The 12,961-nt window shown below is 34.8% G+C and overlaps 1 protein-coding gene across 8 annotated transcripts in view; it reads left to right on the forward strand.

Annotated features, from left to right (window-relative positions):
- Positions 1-12,961, forward strand: part of ARMC8 (armadillo repeat containing 8) — a 111,296-nt gene that overhangs the window by 50,411 nt on the left and 47,924 nt on the right. For 7 of the 8 annotated variants that reach the window (XM_024244091.3, XM_063721592.1, XM_024244093.3 and 4 more), the window contains 5 exon segments: positions 120-195; positions 293-383; positions 2,282-2,342; positions 4,611-4,811; positions 7,911-8,006. In XM_024244091.3, the coding sequence (XP_024099859.1) occupies positions 120-195; positions 293-383; positions 2,282-2,342; positions 4,611-4,811; positions 7,911-8,006 (525 nt within the window). 8 annotated transcript variants of the gene reach the window in all.

Consider the following 12,961-nt stretch of genomic DNA (forward strand, 5'->3'; position numbering starts at 1 on the left):
GTTAGTATTTTAAGCAGATTTACATAATTTTTTAGAAGCGTTTAGATTCTGAGACATTAAAATTTGCATTTGCAAAATTAAAATAAATGCATTTTTTGTTTGTTCATTTATTTTTACAGGTTCGAATGCAAGCACTGAAATGTTTCTCAGTTTTAGCTTTTGAAAACCCCCAGGTATCGATGACCCTGGTAAATGGTAGGCTGGAGCTTTCAGTGGCACCTACATGATTTAATTGATGAACTTGGTAGATTTAAAGAATTTCCTTAATCATTGTTGTTTGTTTTATTTCTAGTTTTGGTTGATGGAGAATTGTTACCACAGATTTTTGTGAAGATGTTACAGAGGGATAAGCCTATTGAGATGCAGCTCACATCAGCAAAATGGTAAAAGTCAGGACAATGTGGGAAGAAATACAGTGCTTTATCAATATCTTAGAGTATTTTTGGACAACCAAATTTACTTGCTTCCAATCCCCATTTTATTTTGAGATTTTGAAATTTGAAAGTCAGGGGTCCATCCCACATTTTCTTAAATGGATGTGAGTTTTTTATACTCAGCTTATTACTAGTAATATGCAGAACAGGAACTCTCGTATAACATCTGAGACTGTCTTCAGAAAATTACTTTATTACATCGTCAAACTACTGTCCTTGTACCTCAGTTGAAATAATACTGAATTAGATTAGATTTAACCAACATATACTATGCTAAGTATTAGCCAGGGAAATATAAAGATATGGAATGAGAATTAGTTGAAGTTGATAACCAAGGGATGATTTCAGAGAACGTGGTTTCCTCATCTTTCAAAGAAAAAAAAAAAAAAAACACAAAATCTTCAAAAGTTGTGATGGTTTAGAAGATATTTATGCAAAGGGTTTTTTTTTTTGAGACGTAGTCTCACTCTGTCACCCAGGCTGGAGTGCAGTGGCACTATCTCGGCTCACTGCGACCTCCGCCTCCCAGGTTCAAGCAATTCTCCTGACTCAGCCTCCTGAGTAACTGGCATTACAGGCACATGCCACCACGCCTGGCTAATTTTTGTATTTTTAGTAGAGACGGGTTTCACCATGTTGGTCAGGCTGGTCTCAAACTCCTGACCTCGTGATCCACCTGCCTCAGCCTCCCAAAGTGCTGGGATTACAGGCGTGAGCTACCGCGCCCAGCTGCAGAGTTTTTATTAGCACAATTTCTGGCTCATGTAAGCATTCAGTGCATGTTCTGTAATTATCAATACATGAATGGATGTGTTGAGCACTTGTTGTGTAGCGTTCTGTGCTAAGTTTAATCTTAGTATTTAAGCTGTGGTTCTAACATTTTGGTGAGAATTTGGCATTTTCAATGAATTACTCATGTATCATGAATTGTTTGGTTTTCGTTTGTTTGTATTGTTTTTTGCTTTTTGTCTTTAAAACTGAGCATTTGCCTGTCAGTAAGGTAATGTTCTCAAGTAAATGGTTTCAGAAAAACAATATGGTAACAAGCCTCAAGATAATAACAACTACAAATATTTCGGCCATCTACAATATAAGTAAAATAATTTTACCTATTTGTTTATAAGTTTCGGTAGAAGCCAACATGAGATGTTTTAATTTTTTCCCTCATCTTGCTAAAGGAATGTAATCAAAAAGGAAATTCATTAATTTAAATTTCTGAAGCGCTTAATGTTCAGCGCCTGCCTAGGGAATACAAATTAATTATATTCTTATTCAAAGGCAGCTTATAATTGTTTTTCAGTAGAACCAAATTATTGACTCGTTCCCAAAGCCACTGCTGTTAACCTCTGAATAGTTCATTTCTGATGGATAGCTGTGTTACAAGTTAAATGCCTCTTCTGTGATACTTCTACGGCATTTGGAGTTAGAATATTCCAACTTAACTTCATTTAAACTGAGATAATGTGTTAATCTTATGTTTCATTTTGAACATTTTTCCCTTTTTATTATGGAAAATTCTGAAGTATAAAGAATACAACATGTGCCCAGCACCTAGCCTTAAAATGTGTCCATCATTAGGTTATTTATTTTTAAAACTATTTGGTAGGTTTTTGTTTCGTTTTGTTTTTTTTAAATATCTGGCTTACCATCTGTATTTGTCAGTTAGTTTTCTTTGACTGTTAAATTGACTGAACCTCCGAAAAGCGAATTGTCAAAATATCTTCACCCTCAAGATAAGTGATATTATTTGGTTTTCGATTTTTTAATAAAAATCTTAAAGGCAAATAATTTTTCATTTAAAACTTTAAACTCCAAGCAAAAACTTACTTTCTGCTGTCTTATTCCAGTTTAACTTACATGTGTAGAGCTGGAGCAATTCGGACAGATGATAACTGTATTGTATTAAAGGTAAGCTAATTAATTATCTTTAAAATGTGAAAATTATCCAGTTATGTGTTAAATATCAGTATTGATATTCATATTTCATTTTACACATTTATCATTATGATGTATGTGCATAGCGTAGAATAATATTGAAAGACCATGCTTTCTTTTCAGTGGATGTCATATAGTTTTTAAAAATTGATTTTAGATGTGTTTCGAAAGTTAGCGTGAAATAATTATTTCATTGTCACAGCCTGTCATTTTATGGTAATTAGGAGGATGTGGAAATTGTAAAAGTGTACAGTTCAGGTGAAATAGAAAATATATTTCGTTCTTGATTGTCATTAAATTTGTATTACAGTTTTAGAGGCAGACGATTTGCCACTTTTGCAGAAAAAGACTTTATATCATTCTCATAGCTGATAATCAAAAGGCATAATGAAAGAGAATAAGTAGATAACACATGAAAACAAGCACTGTCATTGTGATATGTCATATACAACTTGAATTTAAAAAAACCTGGAGAAAAGACCAGCCCTAAAAGTCCTAAAACCTGGATTCTGGTTTTAGCACTCCCACCTGTGACTGTACATCCTTTATTCTTTTGATGCCTCGGACTCCAGATTATGAAAATTGAAGCAATAATTCCTGCTCATCTATGCACAGGGTTATTGTGAGGATAACAATATATTAAATACATTAAAATGTCTTATTAGCTATAAAAAATTAAGTATAAATAAATTGATGATGTATCATTTTATAAATATGAGATCTCACATTATCATTGTTCAAAAGGTGATCCCAAGGATAAAAGAGCACAAAGAAGACTAATATTTGCTTTAGTCTTTGGGGAAGAGAATTAATTTAATGAGATCTGAACACTCCCTAAGTAAACAACTCTGCATAGAGTGCCACGGACTTCCATAGCAATTATCTGATTTATTTACTTCTCTAACCTTCCTCTTCTTCTGCATTGGTAAAATGTTAGTAGTATATTCTTCATGTAGTAGTCATGAGCATTAGATTAAATAATTCATGAATTTATGGTATCAATAAATATTAGTAACTAGTAATGTTAGAGAAGAAAGAATAGGGCCTTCCCCTTGGAAACCTAGGATTGAATTTTAAAGCTTCTACTGGCCTAATAGGAAATTAGTAGTGAACGATGAAGTGCCAAGCTCTGTGGTAAAAGATATAATGGGAACTTATTATATATAAAAGAGCAAAGCACAATTGCCTGCAGTATTTGAGGAAGACTTTCTATAATGATAACATTTCAATTTGTACTTCCACATTGTCCTTTCAAGTGGATCCGTCAGGCTTAGAAATAGTAAATGTCATTCAAGACCAGCCTGGCCAACCTGGTGAATCCCTGTCTCTACTAAAAATACAAAAATTAGCCAGGAGTGGTGGTGGGCGTCTGTAATCCCAGCTACTCAGAAGGCTGAGGCAGGAGAATTGCTTGAATCCAGGAGGCAGAGGTTGCAGTGAGCCGAGATTGCGCCATTGCACTCCAGCCTGGGCAACAGAGCGAGACTCTGTCTCCAAAAAAAAAAAAAAAAAAAAAAGAAAAAGAAATAGTAAATGTCTGTAATATTTTTATTGAGAACCTAATGTAGATAAGTTACCAAACCAGTGCCAAGATTTTTGAGGGACCTCAGAAGTAAAATTGGACTCGTGGATACCACTGCTAATTCCAGCAAGTTATTGGGAAAACCTAGCAACTGTGATATATTTCACTTGCATTATAGTAGAACTGGTGGAATCTGAGTAATGGTAAGATCACTGCAGTTTTAAAGCTGTGTTTTGTTTTGGCAACTGTAGGTATGACTCCCCAAACCAAAAAATAAACGATATTACTCACTAATGAAGAGATAGCATACTTTTCCTAAGGCACAATCATTCCTGATTAAACTGCTGGGTCTCTTTTAGGTAAATAAATAGATAGATGGGGCAGAACCATCAGACATGATTTGTTAGGGATTCTTAAGTGTCATTTACAGAGTTGTACAATAAAACTTGTCTTATTGGTCCCAAAAGCCTAATTAGAATTTGTATTAATATACTTTGACGTATGAATAGAGTTTAGTGTGCCAGTACAAATTATTAATCTGCACTGAATTTTGCTTGTTTTTGCATTTTAAAAAAATCTTTTATTCTCTGGAAGTCAGTAAAGGAAATATTTGATCATAAACATTACTCCTGATAAAAGCTATTGAGTTGATTCAGTCACTATATGCTTAAGCTTTTACCTTTACCAAAAAGCAAATAATTAATCTCACTACCTTTCAGACATTACCTTGTTTGGTTCGAATGTGCAGTAAGGAGAGATTACTAGAGGAGAGAGTTGAAGGAGCTGAGACACTTGCCTATCTGATTGAACCAGATGTTGAGCTACAGAGAATCGCTAGTATAACTGATCACCTCATTGCCATGCTTGCTGATTATTTCAAGTATCCCAGCTCAGTGAGTGCCATCACTGATATTAAAAGGGTATGTTATTTTCCTTTTTTAGCAGCTCAAGGGAGATTTTTATAAAGTTTTTCTTATTGTTCAGAGTTTTGAATGAATTGATAACTACAGCTTAAAGCCCTTTTAAATAAAGGATCTTTTATCTTTGGTAACACAGATAATATTGCTTTGTGAGTTTTTGAATCCAAGTTATTTAATGTTTATTGTCAGAAAGTTTTTACTGAGGAAATAAGCAATAAAGAAAATTGCATCCTAACTCCCCAACTAAACCTCAAAAGTAGTGGATTCTCCAAGCTGGGTATTGATGTAACTGTAAAATCTTATTCTTGGTCATGGAATCATCTCTGTTGTTATATTCTCATTCTTTAGGTCAGGAGTAATCTTTTTGTTACAGGAGACTAAGTTGTCCCATGTTACTTTCCACCACAGTCTTTCTATTTTGTTACCTTTCCCTATCTTCTCTTTTTTCCAGTTTCATACTGTGCTTTGGGCCTGCTAGTGACGGCTAAAGCATCATTTAATCTCGAATTTGGGACCAAAAAGGCCAAATTGTGCTTTTTCTGAAAACCTAAGTTCCTTAGAATAGATCGGTATTTATTTTGACTTGTTGCATCAGCCTGTTTGCCCTATCCGTTTTTTTAAGCATAGGAGATGAATGTTCTGTAAGAGAAAGTTTATTCAAGGAGGTCATGGTAGAGAGAACATTGCCTCTTAATTAGTAGCCAGTACTGTTTCATGAATGTAACTGTATTTTTCATGCCAGTGGTTCCAATGGTAACTATTCTCCTTTTGACCTCTCCCTCATGCTTTTGAGTTTCAAAAAACCTCATTTGGCTGGCAGTTGTTCATTTGGCATTAACTTTGAAAATAAAGCAAACTATTAAGGGTATATCTTTACTCTGTCTTAAGAAGAGGCCTAAAATAACCTTCACTGGTATTTGTATTAGTAATGTACTCTACCCTCTGGATATTAAACTTATGTGTCTGCTCTTCTTTCAGTAGTGGTGTTCTTCCAGTAGAAGTGATGGGTTACATACATTTAACCAGTTGCCTTGTCTGTTTTCCTTCTGGTCATTTTTTCACACTGACACTGTATCTTACCAATACAAAGATACATGAGCAACCCTTAGCTACTGCCTCATGAACGCCCTGAGTTGACCACCCCAGGAAGGCAGATAAAATGTTTTGATGGCCATGAGAGTAAGGAAACAATTTTAAGAACATGTAGCCTGTGCATATGCAAATCATTTAACTAGTATGTAGATTATCCCTTCTGTTAAAACTAACATTTCCATCAGAGTAAAACTGTGGCAACAATAATCCTTAAAAATGACATCCTAATACCAAACTTGAGTAATAGTTTGTTTTGTCATCTTTATTTTTGATGATGGATTATCCAAAGGTTTCTGACCCGAAAAGTATAGACACTAGACCCATAAAGAGAAATCTTCACATGTTAATAAATTTGTGATTTTCATGATATATTAGTTCAAGTCAGTATTATATCTTAATTTATGACTAGAACGTAGTTAAGACTTTAAGAGTAGATACTTTCAGAACTTATCAAAGTGAGTATTCTCTGTTGGGAAGTTCTTCCTATAATCCATCAGTGTCTGCTTTGAACAGAAGTTTTGGAACTATTAAGAATTGCCTTCAGAGCCACCCCAAATTATATATATATATATGTAAAATATATATATTGTCTTTTGCTTTCTGTGGAATTTTTTGTTACCTACGTTATATTACCCAACTGAATTTCTCCATCTTCACACACAGTCAGTGACAACTAAAATTCTCATCATTGATCAAGCTATACCACTGTCAGTGTTTTCTAGCTAATAATACCACTTAGCTCTTTAGGAAGTTTCAAAAGAGGGTCTCAGAATGTTATGAACAACACCTACATCATTGGATGAGTGAACCTTTCCAAAGTAACTTCTTTGGGAAAAGTGATATTCATTTGGATGATTACATTAAGGCTTTTAGTTACGAGGTTATTTATATTGTTGGTAGACTTAGTGTAGTTACTTGGTCGTAGTCAGTCATTGAAAGTATCCTAAAAATATGCTTCTGTTTTATTTTTACAGTAGTTTGGTGATCAAGTTTATAGAAGAGTTGATAATTAGTTATGCATGTTTAAAGATACCATTAATTGCTTCATGCTGATAATTTTGATAATGTTCTTGAAAAAACCCATACCCAACATAAATCTCAGATAACTGTAATAGATAATAATGGTTACCATAGTATACAGTTTGTTAAGCATTTTCACAGTGGTTTCTCTGTTTCTAAACGCTTATTTTTATTTATTTATTTATTTATTTTTGAGACAGAGTCTCGCTCTGTTGCCCAGGCTGGAGTGCAGTGGCGCGATCTTGACTCACTACAACCTCTGCCTCCCGGGTTCACACCATTCTCCCGCTTCAGCCTCCCAAGTTAGCTGGGACTACAGGCGCCTGCCACCACGCCCAGCTCATTTTTTTGTATTTTTAGTAGAGACAGTGTTTTACCGTGTTAGCCAGGATGGTCTCGATCTCCTGACCTCGTGATCCGTCCGCCTCAGCCTCCCAAAGTGCTGGGATTACAGGCGTGAGCCACCGCGCCCGGCCTCTAAAAGCTTTTTAAATGCCAAAATTAGGCCAGCACTACTCTTAATGTTTCAGAAAATTAAGGGAACCCTTCTAAAGACATTGTTGTGATATCATTCAGGTTATCAGCTGTAGTCTGGGGCTAGAGAAGTCTTAGGTGTGCCTTCTTTTGAAGGAGAACATTTCAAAGAGCTGCTGCAAGCAAGTATTAGTGCCACTAAAGCTACCATTTAGGAACACTGAATTTTTCGGAGTCAGAGATTCACAATGGTTTTTCATATATCAGTGTCAAATGTAGTGTTCACTTTTAGATAGAAGCATACTGTGTGCATTTTAGGTCACATTGATACGAACACTGCAAGGGCTCAGTGCTATGTGAACAGAATCCAAAAATAACTGGGAAATGTAGTTAATGACTGGGAAATTCACTAAAATCTAAAAGTTGTTAACTTTTTTTTTCTTCAACTCAGTTAATGTTATTGAAAGTTTAATTTATGGACTGAGTTGGAACATATCCTTTTTTCCCCCATAGCTTGATCATGATTTAAAACATGCTCACGAACTCCGCCAGGCTGCATTCAAGCTCTATGCCTCTCTTGGAGCAAATGATGAAGACATCCGGAAGAAGGTGAGTCTGGGAGAGGGGCGTCCCCCAGTCCTGACAGCCAGCAGGCAGGGAGTGACGTCAACCTGAAAGTCGTGGTGAAGAGCACTAACAGTGACTGTTTGAATATAATAAAGCAGAGTGACTAAAGGCATAATTGAAGAATGAATGGGACCCGGATTTGGGGGGTTGTTTGTTTGTTTTTAGAACATAGAGTGGCATGGCCGTGCTGGAATGACAAATAACTGGCGTGCTTTTTTTGTGTGTCATTAATATGAATTATTATGTTGCACATTTTTGCATGTGTTCTGATAAAAATCAATTCTAGCACTGTGAAGCTTCAGGCACCTTGAAAGTCCTAACATTAGAATTGTAAATGTTATTTATGGAAATACCTTCCAATGCTATTGAGAAATTCAAATCTCTATTGTATATTGTTCTTTGATATGTGGCTTAGTTTTATGTTTTGATTTTTTTTTTGCTACTGTGCAAGTTTAATGTGAATAAAATCTTTGTGGAATGATGATTTTATGTTTAGTGAGTGGTCATCTGAATTTTCCAGCTCCCCAGAAAATGTATGCACTGGTATAGCACCCTTATGTTACTAAAGCCTAGTCTAACACTGAACTCATGTTCTTGATGAGAATACTTCTAGGTGAGGAGTATGGTGGTAAGCAAGCTCTGACTTGGCTCCTTCCACAAACCAAAAAGCTGGAACTTACCACTCAAAAACATGTATAACCTGATAAATTCTACACAAGGCTTTCAAGACCATCAGAGAGCAAAACCACATGTTCTGTCTTGAGGAGCCATAGCAGAAAGAGCAAATTAGTCATTATTTACTGAACATGATGATTTACTAAATCTCCCCATCTGCATTAGTATTTTAAGGAGCACTGTGAGAGAAATCACAAAGTATTAGAGTTTACCATGATTCAGAGAAGTTCTTCAGACCTGTAGAAAGAGGAGTATGGACCAACCTTACATTTGTTGAAATAACTTGAAAAGGAACCATTTCTTGAAGAAACTGAAGTAATAGCAATAAGATTCGATGTGTGAGTAGCTTTGATTTAAAATCAATGCAAAAAGCACAACTAATAAATTGAATGTTTCCATGTACCTCACTTTATTTCAGTTAACAAGATATTTTGACTTGAAGTATTTTTAGTGTATCCCTATGAAAATCATTTTCGGTACATCTAAGTTTTCATTTATAAACTGTTATTTCAAAGCAAACATACTAGTGATATGATATATATATGATTTATGGACGTTGACGCCGATGTTCAGTTTGGGTACGTTGGTGTATTGCAAGGGGAGAGGCTTTTATAACAATAGATTTGAACATTTTTTTAAAATTCGACTGTATAACTTAAATACACAATTATTTGGTTTGGGATGGTTATTAGGGCCCATTAGAAACAGGAGAAGTATTTTACCCATTCTTAAAGCTCTAAAAACCCATCTCATGGACTGAAAGGTAGATAGACAGATGGACCACAATGGGAAATAGGATGTCCATTTGTACTTCTTTGTACTTTTTTGTTAATAAACTATTGTTTTGGAATTAATGGCTTAATTTGTGATATCATGTTTTAGAAATACTTGCAACATGACAGTCTAATCAGTAGTCTATTAAAACTTGTATTCATAATGTGTATAATTTCCTGGTAAGGCTAACTCCTGATCGTTTCTGTAGAAAGATGACAAATAAAAAGTTATAATTATTAATTATAGTTTTTTGTGTGGTAAAGCAAAGATACTGTGATATTATGTAATGGGGCTTATATAGCATTTTAAGGAAGATATTTAATTTCTGGGAAATTAAGTGTTTGAATAATTTACAGTTCATAGTAACTACTAAAGAGATAAATTGTAAAATGGAAACTATAAAGTAATTTTGTGATAAAATCTACTTGAAGACTGGCCATAGGCGTGGAAAAATTTTATTTTCAGTGTATAAAAAATGATAAATAGTAGCACTTTTCTTTTGAGTGCATTATTTCCTTTTTTGTTGTTGAAATAATTATTTGGGTAGAGTTTTATTTACTTTCTCCATGAAATATCTATTTCTTGTTTACACTTATGTCTTACGAACTTGACTGTATTTTTTGTGTAGATCCTTAAAGTACAATGTTTATTGTTTGATTTTTTTTAAATGCAATGTTTATGCTTGCCAAGATGGAATTTCAGTTAACTGAGTCAATAAGTAGAGAGACTGAGTTAATGAGTGGAGAATCTCCGAAAGAAATTTAAAGGACTGTAGATCTACTTCCCCCAATCCCTACTTCTCCCCCTCAAAAACCAACAAAAAGTTTGTTTGTTTCAGGAGAAAAACGTGAAATGTTCAGTTGGTCTGCCATTTAAATTAAAAATGGGAACATAATTCAATACATTCGGTAAATAATATGTATCCTAGTGCCCTATTATGGCCAGTTAAGGAAGGAGGCAGAGTGAAGAAGAAAAAATAAGAGCAAAGTAGAGACAATGAGAGGTATATACAGTAGTAAAGGAGAAGGACACTGGCCTCTCTTCATATAAATGTGTCTCTTTTACTGCTTCTAAAGACTTCTAAAGGTCTGCTGTGTTTTCATTTCTTGATACCTTCTCTTTGGGCCAGAGAATATTAAGCTGAAGATGGAATGTGACCTGTAGATCAGAGATTTACCACCCCTGCTTTGAAGCAGTGTTGGTGTATTCCCACTAAAATAAACCAACTGTATAACATTCCCTGGAACTTAATAAGCACTCAATAAATATTTGTTGAATAAATATAGAAATGAAAATGCAGAAATCATACACAGAGTGACTTTTTCTTTAATTTGTTTGGACCTTTATCCTGCATGGAGCAAAATTGGTATTCTAATTCCGAGTGTTGCATCCTTTATTACTCTATGGCATACTTGAAAATTTCTTAATTTATTGTGGTGTCCTGTCAGCTAGAGTGAAGGAGGGTGGTGCCGGTGGAAAGAGTTGTGCAGGTGAGAGTGAAAAATACTACCATTGACTGTGACATGAAGAGGGAGAAGAAGCCCCAGAAAAGATGGAGGATCACTGAGCCTGGCAACAGTTGTGGCCTGGCCATGTTAAACTTAGAAGAATTCACGTTACCTGTAATAATTGATCCTGACTCTGAATGGATTTTGGTTAGAGAGAGTAAGAGCATAGGCAGGAATTGAGAGCTCAGTGGAAGAAGGGTCCAGAACACATTAGCAGTAACTGCAATGACAGCAATGCCAAGTAAAAATTAGCTCTCGTCTGTGCCAAAGGGAAAATCTAGTTTCTAATGATAGCCTTTACCATATATTAATGCTGATTAGGAAGCAGAAGTCCAGTTAATGGGATATTAAAAATGGAAGAAGTTAAGATACAAAGCAAAATAGATCAACAAACTATTTCAGGTACTGGCATCCCCAGTCAATGGTTAAGTCACAAGAGGCAGCAGTGGCAAACAATCCTGTAATTTTGAGATAGATTCTTCTATGACAAATAATTGCTGTTATGAAGACCATCACTTGATTAGGACCTATCGATCACCAATTGAGTTGGAAGTTGAAAAAGGATTATCTCTCTCTTACTCTTCAAGTAACTAGTAGAACTTGTTAGAAATGTTAGTGAAAATTAAGGGAAGTTAGAAGTAAAGTGTAAATTAAATTGAAGGAAATTGGTATACTAACCAGGATGTTGGTTTTATTTTTGATGAAAGTAAACACATTGCAAATGTTAAGTACGTATTGTAACCTTCATTCCCCTGGGGCACCTGACTAATGGAGCCTTGGGGAAAGTTTTCTGCTTAAATTTGAATACTTATATTTTAGCTGGAGATTTCTTTTGAGGAACTAGAATGTAAGCTCCATGAGGGCAGGGATTTATTTGTGTTTTGTTCATTAATGTATTCCCAGCATCTACAACACTGTCTGTGCATAGTTGACACTTAATAAATAATTGATGGATCAGTGAATGAAAAAAATGAACACACAGACAAATGGATGAATGAGCAATATTGCATTATTAAGCACCCATTATCTTATATGCTCCTGTCTGCATTAGGAACTTTCCTAACCTCACTAGCAATTCTGTCTTGTGTGTAAAGACAGGAAATTTGAAATGGAGAAAATATACATCTGGTCATATAGTCAGGGGTTTCACTATTATACTTAGCATAGAGAAAAATGCAGGAAATTCCCATTTTTTGAAGAGACAGGCAATCCTGAGGGCTTGTCTTCTGCTTCCTTGGCTATAGATCAAAGAAAACATGTTTTATGGTATTGTACTTGCTTCATTTCAAAATAATTTTGACCATTATTTCTTAATTAGAACATATAGAGTTTTTATCTTTCTAAATGTATGACTTTTTAAAAGTTTATGTCATTCACACGTGTGAATCTGGACCAAGTTTTCTAAGGATAAAAGTATGATTTGGTTTATAGAAATTAACCTTTCAGGAAATCAACCTATTTGCAAGGTTATATATACTGATATAAAGTATTTTTCCAATTAGTGTCTGATTTTTAAGATCAGTTACTCAATTCTGCATAGACTGATTGAACTACCTGCATTGTATAATATTGCCCACTGGGTGGAGGGAAGGAGAGGCAGGGAGGGGAGATAAAGATCAACAAGGCATAGCCTTAAACCTCAGCATTTATAATAAAACCTCAATAAGTCAGAGAAAAGTAAGGAATGACCAGTAAGAATTTGCTGAGGTCTCAGAGGAGTATTTAGAACCCATTAAAATGGACATGTTTATCTATGGAGCTATCCTTGACTCAATTTGGAATTTAATAGCTTAATTTTTGGTTACTTTAAATACTTTCTAAATGCTTTTCATGTTACATTTTCAAGAATTGAAAACATGAACTCTTAAGTTTTTGTTCCTTGAAGGAAAAAAAGTTGTCCGATCACAGTGGCTTTATATGACATGTGAAGAAAGCCAAGAATGAGATTAAAAAAAAAATTTTTTTGAGAAGTGTAGGCAG

This window comes from Pongo abelii, chromosome 2, assembly GCF_028885655.2.
Source record: "Pongo abelii isolate AG06213 chromosome 2, NHGRI_mPonAbe1-v2.0_pri, whole genome shotgun sequence".
NCBI lineage: Eukaryota > Metazoa > Chordata > Mammalia > Primates > Hominidae > Pongo > Pongo abelii.